Raw genomic sequence first — 16,437 nt, forward strand, 5'->3', positions numbered from 1 at the left:
TTTTAAATAACAGAAACAAATGGAAGAATAAAAGTATATGCAGGAACAGGATGCTCAAAGAATACTCACTTCTTCCATAAAAGACCAGTACTTGCAGTTACTGCAGAAGCTCCCAGGAAAGCCACCATCATTTGTCGTCGCCTGATCTGGGTGGGCTGTGATCCTCCATGGTACCATCGAAAGCCCAGAGCCAGTTCTGCCAATGCAGAAAATGAGTTAAGACGAAACATCCTGTGGAAAAAAGTAAAAACGTTACTCCTAACTAGTGGTAGTGACAGGGATGATGATATCAACTGCAACAAAGATAAGGACTTACTCAGTGACAGACAATATTCTACACTTTGCAATACCATGTGTTATTCCATTTAATCTCCAGAAGAATCATATGAGAAAAGTACTATTTATAAACCTGATATCAGTCAAGGTACAATTAGAAGACAGGAAACCACATGACAATTTAAATGAGAAAAATTTAGTATACAGTATTATTAATTACAACGGGGACATAAGTACTAAGGGTTAAAAAGATAGCAGATATAGGGAGCAGCCGCTACTTCAAAGGCTGATGCAGAACGAGAAAGTAAATCTGTAACGGGGCCACTCCCAACAGGGCTGAGAACCAGACTCTGGGGTGAGGATGTCTGAGAAAATTACTAAAATGCCACACCAAGAGAATTCACTGAAAAGCCATCTACTAGGAAAACTCATGCCAGCAGAACTTGAGACGGTACCCATGGGAAGATGCCATAGTATGGTACTCATTGAGAAACTGCATGTAGGAGTGTTGCCACTAAAACTCCCTAGGAGTTAAGTGTTATTGGGTGTCCCACACGCTGCTAGCCACTGAACGCTACAGGAACAAGCAGCAAAGGACACACTAGAATCGGGAAGAAAACACCCTTTCCTTCTCCAGTCTCCTTCTGGTTTCTCTACTGACAAAGCTTAACAAAAGCTGGCAAGGTAGAAATTTCCAGTATTACAAATAGGAGAATTAAAGATGGATTTAGAGCTGAAAACCAACAGTTTTATAAGTGGCACATTCATTTTACAGATGTGGACACTGAGATACAGTGACTTACTCAAGGTTGTGGCAGCCAGGAAGTGGTGGATCTAGAATCTGAACCAAGAGTGAATTGACTCCAGAGCCCATTTTTAACTAGGACACTTGCTGCCCCCTATCTTGTAATGCTGATATTGCTTTTGTTAAAATAGTTTTAATTAAATCTTTCTCACTCCTAGGTCCTCAGAAGCCCTCCTCCCCACCAGATTTTTTTCATATTTATAACTTCACCTGTTCCTTTAATTTTTTGTTTTAATTCAGAAACATCTGTATTAAGTCATAATATTCAATAAACATTCAATCCCCTATCCCCTATCCAGTAGGGAACTACTACTTTCTGATTCTTTTCATTTTGGGTGTGTACCTTGCCATATCCTTTGCTCTGACCAGTGGAATGTGGGCCAGTTCCACAAAGTTCTTTTAAGAGCTATTGCTGTTAACCTTCTTGTGCTCCTGCACTCTACCAAGAGATCATACCCCAGGTGGACAGTGATCCTTCAACCTGAGTTCCATGATAAACAGATCTTAGCCTGGACTCAGGCACTGTCAAGACCAGCTAAGCCAGCTGAGCATGGCCATCCAAATGCTTGTGACAAATAAGCCTTTAAAATTTGGGGTTTTTTTGTTGCCACAGCAAAAGCTGACCAATTAAGCATCTAAGAGAATTACTGGCAAGTTCTTATTCAACAAAAATTAATTAAGTTCATACTATTCGGCCCTATGTAAGACCTAAAAGGCCAAAAAAAATTTTACATTCTAAATGGGCAAGATGTGGATAAAACATTTTTGAAATAATACATTTCCATCCTGAATAAATATAAACATATTAAGGTACACATGTTAGAGAATTAAAAATAAAATGAAAGACCAGGGCAAGATAGGTTAGTCAGCAAAGGCTTTTGTTTAGTCTTGAGCCTCAGAATGGTGTAGAATTTTAATCAAGTGATAGAAATGTCAGAAGCACCCCAAAAGACTTAGGATCACCTCTGGCACCCCTGCCCAAAGAATAGAAGATGACACTGTCCCTCTAGACAATGATCTTGAGACCAGAGTCGAGTCCCTCATTCTTTTATTCCGCCAGACAGAATGAAGTAAAAAGGGTCATTTCTTTCTGATTACATGACTTTCAAATCAAAGTATCCATGCTCATCCCTTTTGATTTTCTCAAAGTATATATAGTTCATTGTTTCCGAATTTAAATTATCTTGCACTTTGTACATATCTTCCTATGGCAACTAACATATTTGTTCATACATAAGTTTGCCTTCCCCAATTGGCTCTGAGCTTCCTTGAAGGTCCAAATTAGTATTTTTCCTCTTTGTAAACATATAGTCTAGCACAAGGCCTATTACATTACAGATGCTTAAAATATTTAACTTTTATTTTTACATGGAAAACATCAAGGTACAAATTATACAAGTACTGATTCCTAACATTTAAGTATACTTCCCAGCTCCAATATATTAACAAAACTATGTCTTTTATTGTTTGGGTTCAAGTCAAAACTACTCATCTGTCTCCTAATATCACTGAGCCAGTTACTGACTCTTCTCTGGGACCTATACCTATAATCTCTTAAGTAAATCTTTTTCCTAGCTTTATTCAACCTAGGTCCAATTTCAAAGTTGAAGCTAAATCTTGTCTTTGTAGACAAAGTGGGAAAACAATGGTTTTTTCTGCTATTTCCTATCACCTGAACTTCAGCCGCACAATTATTATATCCCTCCCTAATCTCAGAAATCATCTCATTTTATTGCACATATTCTAGCAAAATCCAGCACCAAGAAGACTATCCATTATATTTTCTTCCTGTCTGTCAGTTTCTAGTTCATTTTTAAATTAACATTTTCCAAACCCACAAGTGCATTCATTCACATACATAGCACTGCTTTTTTCTGTAATGAAAATGAGCACAACACATATGTATTTGGAGAAAACATTATTCATCACTGACGACAGAAAGAAAATGGCACTTTGTATGTGTATGACAAATAACAACCAATTCACAGGCTGCAACAGGCAAGAGGTGTATAGGTTAAAAGATAAGTTTACAACTTCTGGTCAGATAAGGAAAATAAATAAACATATGATCAAACAAGTTAGCCATGATCACTTGAGAAGACCCTTTGAATGGTGGGCTGAGAATTTTGATAATATATACAACAGGAAACCACCAAACTATTTAAGCAGGAAAAGAACATAATGAAAACATTTTTAAAAGAATATCTACTAGCAGTGAATGGAATAAGCTGTAAAGAACCAAAGGCAAAAAATAGCTAATAGGGCAGCAGTGAGTACGGTCAGAAGGCAACTAATAACTTACGTATTGGATGTTGAGTGCCTAGATTAGGATGATTAGCATAGAAACCAAAAATAAAATAAAAATTTCCAAAGAGAAACAGAACTATCAGATATCCATGTTCAACACACATAACTATTTAACTGCCTAGGAGATGTGGAAGATAAAAAGAAGAAAGAGATTAAACAATACTGACAATACTAAGTATTATGTTAGAAAGTGAAATGGACTAGGAACCCAATGACCCAGGAGCTGGTCTCAACTCTACTACTAAACAGCTGTGCACAGAGGAAGCTCATCTCTCCTCCTTAGGGAAGACTTTACCCATCGATAAAATGAGACAATTGTCTAGATGTGCTGCACAACAGTGAAAAACTGAACGGCAAAATTTAATCTAGTTTGCCCGGGGGGAGAGACTAAGAACATAGCATATCCTTAAGATTTATTGGTTTTGAGAATCTATGTCTGTATGCAATGGCTCTAGAAGACTTTTAAACTTTGGAATTTCTGAGTTTTATTAACATTCAACCTACATTTCGACAGTGTAATTCGAATGTTACTGTCAACATCTCATTTCACCACTGGTTCTAATTTCATTCCTCAAAGTACACATCAAAAGATACATCTATTCATCTTTACTAGTGCAATTTTTATAGATGCCCAGTAAATAGAGGGAAAAAACCCCACTGAGAACAGGTTCTATTATAATTTAATTCCTCACTGTGTAGTGAAGAAATAGAGTAGCTAGTTGAATGTGTTAATTTTTGATGAGAGACAATTTGAACAGATTTAAGATGGGCTTTCCAACTGAATCTAGAAAATTGAATGGGCGAATTGGCAGCAGTTAAGCAGTAATGAACATTAACATGCACATTTATGATGTGGATTAAATAAAAGCAAAACCAGTGCATTTTTCTCTACTAACAGCCCCTAATCACACACACAAAAAGGCATGCCTCTAAAAAAATAACTTTGATATGAATTGAAAAAAGATGAAGAGGTATTTCTAACCAGGAAATGTCAAGAGAGGCAAGATAATTTTGTTACCAAAGAAAAGTATTATCTATTCATCAAGAAACACAACAGGTTTTTAGAAAACCTGTAACAGTATATCATTGCTGTTTCTGTTTCTATTATTTTAAGACTATTAAAGTTTTTTTAATGACGTGTGTGTGTGTGTGCGTGTGTGTATGTGTGTGTGTGAGAGAGAGAGAGAAAGAGAGAGAGAGGGAGAAAGAACAGTTTTGAAGAAGGTCAAGACTATTAAACTTAATGTATTGCTTTTGGTATATTTCAAAGGGTCACAGAACCAGGAAATCATTTAATTCAACATCCTTATTTTATAGATGAAGGAAATGAGATCCATATAAGTAATGTGGTTTATTCATAGCTAATTACTATCAAAACCTACAACAGATCCTAGAGTTCTTGATTCCCAAATAAAGAACTTAAAGTGGAAAAAACTTTTCAATAACTGTTCTTAGCAAAATAAATATAATAGCCACACTCCAAAAGGACATCAAATACACAACTACAGAAAGATTAAAAATGGTATAACATAATACAATGTACTATAAATACTAAAAGTGATAATCATAAAATATTATTAAAATATTATTTCACAAACCAACAGAAAGTTAGACTAAAGATATAAAAATGACTTTGAAAAAGAATGGCTTTGAAAATTATGAAATCTCACTCATAATAGAATACAAATTAAAACTATACTGAGATACTGCTCTTCACACATTAAGCTGGCAAAAATCCAAGTTTGAAAATGTATACTTGTTGGCAATGCTATAGAAACGGCACTGCCGAGGAATGTGTAAATTGGTACAATCTATGAAGGAAGAGCAAGTTGGTAACATCCACCAAAATCACCCATGTAAACTGCATACACTGACCCAGCAATTCCACTTCTGACAAAATACCCTATGATATATACTGCACATCAATGAAATTATACATGCACAACTAACACATATGTATTTTAAAGCAATGCTTATGTATTTATCCATGCAAACAAATATTTAATATTACATATAAGCATTTTCAATGAACTTTAAAGGCAAAATACAAGGTAATATGTGCATGCCAATCAAATTGATGTAAAATATATACGAATTTTTATTTTTGCATTTTTTAATTTATAAAAAATTTAGGTGATGCAAATAAAATTTAATGATACTCTGGGTTTATTTAAATTTTTTTATTTCTAAAAAAATAAAGGCAGGCCCAGAGGTTGATGTTTCATTCTCCTCAGCCAGAAACTGTCATTTACCAGCCCTACTAGCAGGTTCAGGCCCAAAAATATTTTAGCAATCAACCCATATCATGACAAGGTTCCCTAGTAAAATAATCCTCATTTAAGTCAAACTCATATCCCAAAATTCTGATTATTGTCACAACCTATTCAACTTACCAAACTATTAGAATTTCAGACCTTATCCTGATCCTGACTTAAAATATCTGCTTGCACTTTTCTATGAGATTCACCTCCTGTATTTCTGACCTCTGACAATTGCACATTTAACAAACTATTTAACAAACTATTTGGCTCTTCCAATCTTGACACTGGTCTAAATAAACCTCTGCTGTACTATTACCAACTATTACCAGCGCTACTGTTAAAAGCATTATCTGCTAATTCTGAGGCCAAGATACATTTCTGAGATATACCCAAATTTGGCCACCAACAAAACTTAGACCTCAATTAAACAGAACTTCAAGGTTCTGAAGTCTTTAGTTTACATGAACTAAGAGCTTGAAAAAATAAGGACTGAGTTTCCTTTATATCTGTATTTCCAGAATCTAACATAGCATCTGGCATATGGTTTAGTAGGTGATGGTTTAGTACACCCTGTGAACCTGCAAATATGGTTGCTCTCTGAGAACTACACTGTAAGGTCAGCACTATCTGGGGTAGCCACAAGCATTTACCCTATTCATCCCAGTGGCAGCTATATACTAATCATAGAATTAGATTCAGTGAGCCATCAGAGCCTCAGCCATTAAGTACAGGCATATCGTGCTTTATTGCTCTTTAATTTATTGCACTTCTCAGATATTGTGGTTTCTTACAAATTGAAGGTTTGTGGCAACTCTGAGTTAAGCAAGTTTATCAGAGCAATTTTCCAACAGCATTTTCTCACTTCATGTCTCTTTGTCACATTTTAGTAATTCTCACAATATTTCAAACTTTTTCATTATTATTATATTTGTTACGGTGATCAGTGATCAGTGATCTTTGATGTTACTATTGTAATTGTTTTGGGGCACACCAAACTGCTCCATGTAAGATGGCAAACTTAATTGATAAATGTTATGTGTGTTCTGACTGCTCTACCAATTTCTCCCATCTCTCTCCCTCTCCTTGGGACTCCTTATTCCCTGAGATGCAACAATATTGAAATTAGGTCAGTTAATAACTGTACAAAGGCCTTTTAGTGTTCAAGTGAAAGAAAGAGTAATACATCTCACTTTAAATCAAAAGCTAGAAATGATTATGCTCAGTGAGAAAGGCATGCTGAAAGCCGAGATAGGCCAAAAGGTAGGCCTCTTGCGCCAATTAGCTAAGTTGTGAATACAAAGGAAAAGTTCTTAAAGGAAATTGAAAGTGCTATTCCAGTGAACACACAAATGATAAGAAAGTAAGACAGCCTTATTGCTGATATGATGAAAGTTTTAGTGGTCTGGACAGATGATCAAATCAGCCACAACGTTCCCTTAAGCCAAAGCCTAATCCAGAGCAAGGCCCCAACTCTCTTCAATTCTGTGAAGGCCGAGAGAAGTCAAGAAGCTGCAGAAAAAAATCTCATGCTAACAGAGGTTGGCTGGTTCATGAAGTTTAAGCAAAGAAGCCATCTCTATAACATAAAAGTGCAAGGTGAAGCAGCAAGCACTGATTGATGTAGAAGCTGTAACAAGCGATCCAGAAGATCTAGCTAAGATAATTAATGAAGGTGGCTACACTAAAGAACAGATTTTCAATGTAGATGAAACAGTCTTATAGTAGAAAAAGATGCCATCTAGGACTTCCATAGCTGGAGAGAAGTCAATGCCTGGATGCAAAGTTTCAAAGGACTGAGTAACTCTCTTGTTAGGGGCTAATGCAGCTGGTGATTTTAAGTTGAAGCCAATGCTCATTTACCATTCTGAAATCCTAGGGCCCTTAAAATTATGCTAAATCTACTGTGCCTGTGCTCTATAATTGGAACAAAACCAGCACATCTGTTTACAACATGGCTTACTGAATACTTCAAGGTAACTGTTGAGATCTACTGTTCAGGAAAAAAAAAAAAAGATTCCTTTCAAAATATTATTGCTTGTTGACAATGCACCTGGTCACGCAAGAGCTCTGACTGGCGCTATACAATGATGTTAATGTTTTCATTCCTGCTAACACAACATCTATTCTGCAGTATATGGATCGAGGAGTAATTCTGACTTTCAAGTCTTATTATGTAAGAAATACATTTCATAAGGCTGTATCTGCAAGAGGTACTGATTCCTCTGATGAATCTGGGCAAAGTGAATTGAAAACCTTATGAAAAATATTTATTTTCTAGATGCCATTAAGAATATTCATGGTTCATGGGAAGAGGTCAAATAGCAACATTAACAAGAATTTGGAAGAAGTTGATTCCATCTCTCAAATGATTTTGAGGGTTCAAGACTTCAGTGGAAGAAGAAACTGCAGATGGGGTGGAAACAGGAAGAGAACTAGAATTGGAAATGGAGCCTAAAGATGTTACTGAATTGCTGCAATATCATAAAACTGTAACATGAGGAGCTGCTTCTTATGGATGGCAAAGAAAGTAGTTTCTTGAGATGGAATCTATTCCTGGTGAAGATGCTGTGAGACTGTTGAAATAACAACAAACGAATTAGAATATTACATAAACTTAGTTGATCAACAGGGTTTGAGAGGAATCTAATAATTAAAGAAATTCTACTGGAGGCCAATGCTATCTAACAGCATCACATGCTATAGAGAAATCATTCATAAAAGGAATATTTGGTTGATACAGCAAACTTCATTGTTATCTTACTTTAAGAAATTGCCACCCCAGCCTTCAGCAACCATGACCCTGATCGGTTAGCAGCCATTAACATTAAGGCAAGACCTTCCACCAGTAAAAAGATTATGACTCACTGAAAGCTCAGGTGGTAGTTAGCATTTTTTAGCAATAAAGTATTTTTAATTAAGGTATGCACATTGTTTTTTAGACACAATGCTATTGCACACTTAATAGACTACAATATAGCATAAACATAACTTTCATATGCATTGAGAAATAAAAACATTTATGTGATTTACTTTTTTGAGATATTTACTTTATTGCCGTGGTGTGGAACCAAACCTGCAATATTCCCAAAATATGCCTGTATTTGAATAATATCCTTAACTCTCCTTTATTCTATTTATATGCTCACTGAGTAATTTTACAATTTATAATTCAGCTTCCTATATAGATTGCCTTTAAAGAGAGAATACGCTGATTAGAAGTTAGGGGTATTGCTCCCTTCCTTGGCGCTGCCTATGGAGGTAGCAGCTATATCATTCTCGGCATCATGGCTGTCCTCAGACCCCCCTCATGAAGCCCAAGACTATCAAAGAGGACCAAGAAGTTCATCTGGCATCAGTTAGAACACTGTCAAAATTAAGTATAACAGGCGGAAACTCAGAGGCATTGACAATAGAGTGAGCAGAAGATTCAAGGGTCAGATCTGGATGCCCAATACTGGCTAAGGAAATAACAAGAAAATGAAACGCATGCTGCCCAGTGGCTTTTGTAAGTTCCTGGTCCACAATGTCAAGGAGCTTGAAGTGCTGCTGATGTGCAACAAATCCTACTGTGCTGAGACTGCTCACAATGTCTCCTCAAAGAACTGTAAAGCCATTGTGGAAAGGGCAGCCCAGCTGGCTATTACCCACCAATCCCAATTCCAGGCTGCACAGAAAAGAAAATGAATAGACAGCGTGTGTATGCTTCATATTTGTGTTTTATCAGCACAAATTCTGTCATCTGTCAAAAATAAAAGTAGGACTATCTCACACTAGCTATATTTCTCATGGTAAATTAATAGATTGACAAGCTGGTTTATAATTTCAATCTTCCATGGTATAAGTCAGCCTAAAGAAGCTTCTCTGAATCTTATAAATTCCAAGGCACTGATAAGATCCAGTTTGGGGACTTTCAAGTTTCAAGGGCCAGACACTGGACCACAGTGACATCTTGCATCACTGCTCTGCCATTTTATTCAAACTCCACTGCTGGAACAGATAGCGATGAGAATTTCTCCAAAGTTTTGTATGCTCAAAGTCACCGGACCTAGGGAACTACACTCACTTTCCTTTTACCTTGTTGTAACTGAGTTAGGGGAAAGCAATAAGTGAAGAATCTACAGAAGTTAAATGATGGGAATATTGATTTGCTGGATATGATACAGATTTTTGTGTGGAACAAGAAGACCACTTGCATTTTTGTTACAAATAATATAAGAATACATTTTTATTGTTGAAAATGTTATTGTACAGAAACCGTCTTCATTTTTATCTCTCTGAAATCCTGTCACTCTCCCTAGAAGTAACCTCAGAAAGTTTGTATGTATCTTTCCTAAAATTGTTCTATTTGTTTACATATAAATAATAATACATATACACATGTATATCATATATTTAGCATTTCAGATGCTTTACGGTACCTCTTTTTTAATGTAATGGAATCATACCATACACATTTGCAATTTTATTCAATTTTATAATACAAGTGAAAATTATTCCATCAAGGACTATACGTAGCTACCTCTTTTTAACTACAACAGAGTATTTCATTCTATGACTCGGCACAATTTAACTATTTGGCAATACAGTACAACTGTTTCTATACTTCGCCATTACAAACACAGCTACAAAGACTTTTTTCCTGTGCATTTATTTTTATTCATTTTTATTCAAGTATATCTGTGGAACAGATATCTAGAAATGCAACTGCTTGGTTAAAAGTAGTGTGATCACTTTACGTTTGATAGATACTGCCAAATTAACCTTCAATACTGACATTCCAATTTACACATCCACCTGCAGTGTAGAGGGTATTTCTTTCCCTATATTTGCTATTATCAATCTTCTCCATTTATATGATGAATAAAAAATATCATCTTATTTAATTAGTATATTTGCTATAGTAAATGAGTTTTATAATCTTTATTTTTTAAGAGTTCATCATTGTTGTACTGAGTCTATCTAAATATTAACTTGTATTTATTTTCTTTTGTTCCAGTCATATTCCCATGCCTTAGGCTTCACCTTTCCTTCCTTGTAAAAATGGGGCATTCTTTTAAACAAGATTTGTTTTAGATAAAATATGTTTTGGTCAGATACAATATTAACACTTTTCACCCAATATTATTTTTTAGTAGAATGCCATTTTAATTAATCAACTAAGAAGAAGTCTAAAACTTTCTCAATCTGAACCATTTCAATACTTCCCCAATTCAGTTTGATTGAGCTCCACCAGAGCTGACTGGAAGGATTATTTCCATATAACATTATGCTTTCTAATGACTGGTTACACTTTCCAAATACCTGACAGATTATCCATTCATTATATTACTGAAAATAATGATTTAATCTAAACAGCAACAAAGTTCTCAAAAATATCCCACAAGTGTTTCATCTTCACACTCCACGGGAAAACAATATTACACACACATTCTGCCATCATGTTTACCCTTTTGAAAACAGAAAAAAATGACAATTCAACTGCAATATAGTGATATAATCACCTTAGTGTTTCACAACACAGAAGGATGCACTTTTTCTTAATTTACTTTACTAAAGCTACAATCTAGAACAACTTATTAAGTACACACTAGGCAGTAATGCAAACATAAACAAGTAAGTTCACTGATATTTGCAATAGTTCTTTGGGAAGGGTGAGTATTAGCCCCAAAACATGTGCAATATATGAAAACAATAGTTGCCATGAACTAATAGGAGAATAGAAAAAAATGAGTTATCTGCTACTGCTGTATTTTAAAAATATATATGTATAGACTTCTGAGAGCAGATTTAAGTAGCTTCAGATTAGCTGGCCAACTTATTCCTTGTGCAGACTACAAAAATTATTACAATGAACATATTTTCATAATTGATTTCATATTCATAGTTTATATACCCATAGAGCTCACTAAACTGGGCTTATGTATCTTTATGAAAGCTGAAACATGAGTACTGAGTCTAATACAATACACAAAGACTAACACAGTATTTTGAGCATTAAACACATTCAAATATTTATTCATTTAAAAGTAAATATAAGTTGAATAATGCCAAATAATTATAAATATGATGACTATATAATAGGTAAGCTATTCAACTGGAAATAAGGATAGTCAACTGACTTGATTTTATAATTGTTTTTAAATGTCTTAACATGACAAACTATTTCTGTACTATTCCTCAGACAAGCCCTTCCTCAAGGTCAAATGAAATTTCACCTCATCCATAAAAGTTAATGTAAAATCATTATCACTCTTCATTTCTTCCTCTGAATTCCTGCAGGATTAACATTCTGTATCACAATCATGGTACCTTTTTTATTAAATCATTTTAATATATATCTGTCAACTTGCCAAGGAGATCGCAAATCTAAAGATATGAAGTATGTTTTAGGCTTGTCTCCTTGGTGCCAATTAATGAATTTGAAGTTATTATTAACAGTAATAACAAGTATTACTGTTCAATTACACTGGAATAGATATAAAATACTTAGGTTCTTTTTCTAGCTCTACTACTAGCTAACTATGTGACCAGGAAAAGCCTGACCTGAGACTGTATTCCGAAAGACACACAGCTCAGGTGGTACCCATTTCTAAGTCATTTCTGGCTTTAAGAGTTCATTTCAGGAAAACAAAATGTAAAAGTATTTTGTATTTTTTGTTAGAAGAAAGCCATCCTGAATGGTTATTAATGAGATAACATCCTACATTAGCATCACTGGTTTATTTCAAATAATCCATAATGTCCAGCTGCCATTATTTCATTCAAGTCATCAGCTATTTATTGAGTAAGGTATTGTGAGGGCACTAGAACAGGCACGAAAATGAGCAAAACACAGTCTACCCACAAAAACCTTAAAATTTGGTAGGGAACATATAAAAACTATTTAAGTAACAATAATGCAAAGCAGGAAAAAAGAACTACAAGAACATATTAACAGGAATTCAAAGAAATGAAATATTACATTAGATTATAAAGTAGAACGGGCTCAAGAACAGTTCCAAGGAAGATTTACTTAGGGTAGAAAAAAACTATATATTTATAAAAGAGTTTGGTTGAATGCATTATCTTAGAAGACTTTGTCAATATTTTTTTCTTTTTCATTTTATCTGTGGAATGAAATAAGCTACCGGAAATATAATCTTTACTACACAATCATGGTACTTCTAAAAATACAATATCTTAGGCTTTAATTATGCCAAATAATTTTTAAAACATCTTCATACATTTCTTTTAGGTGAAATTAATCAGATTGAAAGTTCTGCATTGAAGACACCAAAATGACTGCCAAAATACAGTAGAGATTAACGTTCGTGTCTAGAAAAGATGCATTTTCATACCTCAAAGTGACATTACTGACAGAATAAATGAGAAAAGCTCACACTTCAGCTAACTTTGTTCAGCAGAGAAAGAGCTATTTTAAATGATTTGGGTGAGAATATAAAGTTAATTTAAGTCATACAAGTCTCTAACAGAAAAAAATAATTACTATAGGAACAAGAATCATCTCACAGAAATGTTAGGCTTGACAAAGAACTTTTGTACATATTCGTGCTAAATTAAGATGCTATGGAAAAGCAGGTCAATATGCTACAGGACTCAACTTTCTGATACCCTAAAGCATTCCTGCCTCCATCAAGTACCTACATGCTTCACTTTCTCAAAACACACATACCATACACACACAATACAGAGCCTTTTTACTACAATGGTAAAACTTGAAACTTAAGGCTGGTAAAGGAAGAAGCGAAGAGTAGCAATTTCCCTTCCTGAATAACTGCACTGAAAAACAAAGGGTGGAGGAGGAAAAGAAACAGCCTACTTAAAACAAAAACAAACAACCCACCCAGGAAACTACAGAAACAATAATGATCAAAATAAATTTTCTAAAACTTCTAGGATGTACTGTGTTGTGATCAGCAATTCCACTTTTGGGTATTCATCTAAAAGAAACAAAATTACTATCTCACAAAGATATTTGCATTTAGCTTATTTATAATAGCCAAGATATGGAGGCAATCTGGGTGTTCATCAATAGATGAATGGATAAAGAAGAGGTGGTACACATATACAATGGAATATTACGCAGTCATTAAAAAAAAAAAGAATGAAATCTTGTCATCTGCAACAACATGTATAGACCTGGAGGGTATTATGTTGACTGCGGTAAGTCAGAGAGAGAAAGACAAATGCCATAAGATTTCACTTACATGTGGAATTTAACAAACAAAATAAACAAACAAAACAGAAACAAACTCATAGATATAGAGGACATACTGATGGTTGCCAGATGGAAGAGGGGTTGTGGGGAATGGTGAAAAGGGGAAAGGATTAAGGAGTACAAAATGGTAGTTACAAAATAGTTATGGGGGTGTATAGCATAGCATAAGAAATATAGTCAATAATATTGTAATACCTATTTATGGTGTCAGATGGGTAATAGATTTATCAGGGTGATCACTTTGTAAGTTATACAAATGTCTAATCACTATGCTGTATGCTTGAAACTAATATTGTATGCCAATCATAATTGAAAAATAAAAAAATTTTAAATTTCCCCTGCCAAATCTGATAGAACAGGATTTAAATTCCAGCACTGCCACTTTCTGTCCATTTAACCATGGACATGCCACAAATGCTCTCTGCACCTCAATTTCCTCATCTATAAAATGAATGATGGCAATACTTATTGGCTTGTTGTGGGGATTAAATAAAACGTGTAAAGCAAATGGCAAAAATAAAAATAAAAAGTATTTCCTACTAAAAGGCACTTTCCATTTTTAAATGCTAACTTATAGCATTAAGAGTAGCTAATATTATTAGTCATCACATCGCTTTTGTACAGACAAAAGAGGAACTAATAAAATAAAAACGTGTAACACTGGTTAAGATCAGTAAAGAAATTACTTCAATTTCATTTGCCTAGATTCAATCATAATGACTATACATGTTTCATATTCTTTAATACTCAATTACACCTATGACTGCTCACAGTATTTCTCCAAACAGGATGAAACAGATAAAAATCCCCACAGTCCTGCACTCTCATCAGCTGCAACTTGCTTCATCTCTATGTAACAATGATGGCGAGTTACTGAACTCCTGTGGCCTTTCTCAACAGGTGTTCCATAAGGGAATGAAGAAATCTATTAGACAATGAATTTTTTCTCCTACACCTCTAGAATTGCAGTGGTTTTGTGCCAATAGGAGAATTAAGAAAATAATCACTGAAATAATTTTTTTGTTCTGTGGTTCAGACGAGAAACCCTGGTTGAGAAAGACCATCAGAGATATGGAGAACTAAATAACCAGAACTAACTTATAGCATTAAGAGTAGTTAATATTATTAGTCGTCATATTCCTATTTTATACAGACAAAAGAAGAGCTAATAAAAACATATGTGTAACACTGGGTAAGACCAGTAAAGAAACTACTTCTTCTTTCAAAATATCTTCTTAAGCTGCCTCTGCTAAACTTTACAGATCAGTTGAATCAAATGTATCCATCAACAGAGAATAACCATTAATATTTTCCTGATATACTTATTACGAGAGAAAGTGAGTACACCAAAATCCTGATGGTGGTTATGAAAAAAGCCCAGAATTATTCTTACCAGATTTGAAAATAGAAAGCTTCTAAAAATGAAATATTAAAATAATACCACTTTAAAATTTATTTTAAAATAGGTTAGTATCTGAAACAATAGTCTCAGAGCATCCTACCAGCCCCATGAAATGCAACCCTATTTTCTCTTTCTTTTCCCCTTATTGTCTTTCTTTTTCTCTTCTGCTGTTTATACCTTAAGTCTGCAAGTCATTGCAAGGCATTTTTAGCCTCATTGACAGTTCTCAAGAGTAAAGAGAGCTATTAATATATCCTAAGAATTGAGTTTCCTGTTCCATCATCGTGTCAGGTTTCTAAGTCACAGCACAAAGAAAACACAAATGCCCAGTGTTTATCACCATACAGAGCTTCTGCTTGACAAGCCAACATAGATGGTGATCTAAATGTCTCCCTTCATCTTTTCCTAACATGCAGCTCTCACCTGGCCTTACTGCAAACAGAAAGTACTTCTAAAAACAAAGAGAAAGAAGGGAACAATGATGTATAAAAAAAAGCAAGTACACTGGACTTAGAAGTCTTCAATTCAAATTTGAGCTACTCATATTTAAACCCTGGATACTATCTGGTCTCAGCGTTATCTATAAAATTAGGGGAATCAGGTTACATGGTCTCCCAGATTCTTTTCTATCTAACCTTCTGTGATTCTGTAGTGGAAAGGTCGAAGATTCACAGAAATATCAGCTCACCTCCCCAAACTTCTCAGAAGCCGAAAATTCCCAAAGCCCTTCAGTTCTCCTACACTTATTTCTCTTTTCTCTAACCCAAAGCTCCTCTCTTTGTCTGTGTTGGTGTTACTAGTAACCAAACTTCCCAAATAAAACCACTATATTAGATAAGGAAAAAAAAAAAAAGGCAATAGGAATTCTCCCTACATCCTTGGGACCACAGTTCCTTTAGTCTGAAAGTTTCCTTTTCTCAGACTTTTAGGTGCTTGCATAGTGCCAGTACACGAGCACTGCCCTAGAGTTGAGTTTACATATTTTAGAATTTTCTATAATCATAACAGAGTATATAGAAACAGCTCAGTTAAAAATGGAGAGAAGATTTGAAAAGACACTTCATCAAAGAAGATACATAAATGGTAAATAAGCACATGAAAAGATGCTCAACATCATTAGCTGTTAGAGAAATGATAATGAAAACCACAATTAGATACCACTATATAT

The 16,437-nt window shown here is 34.7% G+C and overlaps 1 protein-coding gene and 1 pseudogene across 7 annotated transcripts in view; one reads left to right on the forward strand and one right to left on the reverse strand.

Annotated features, from left to right (window-relative positions):
• MICU1 (mitochondrial calcium uptake 1) overlaps positions 1–16,437 on the reverse strand; it is a 196,073-nt gene that overhangs the window by 156,038 nt on the left and 23,598 nt on the right. For all 7 annotated transcript variants that reach the window (XM_011355210.2, XM_023527889.1, XM_011355208.2 and 4 more), the window contains one exon: positions 70–231. In XM_011355210.2, coding sequence (XP_011353512.1) covers positions 70–230 — 161 coding nt within the window. In that variant the 5' untranslated portion in view covers position 231. The remainder of the gene's footprint in view (positions 1–69; positions 232–16,437) is intronic.
• On the forward strand, positions 638–9,623 carry LOC111736490 (annotated as a pseudogene).

The sequence above is a fragment of the Pteropus vampyrus genome, unplaced genomic scaffold (genome assembly GCF_000151845.1).
Source record: "Pteropus vampyrus isolate Shadow unplaced genomic scaffold, Pvam_2.0 Scaffold20, whole genome shotgun sequence".
Taxonomy (NCBI): Eukaryota; Metazoa; Chordata; class Mammalia; order Chiroptera; family Pteropodidae; genus Pteropus; species Pteropus vampyrus.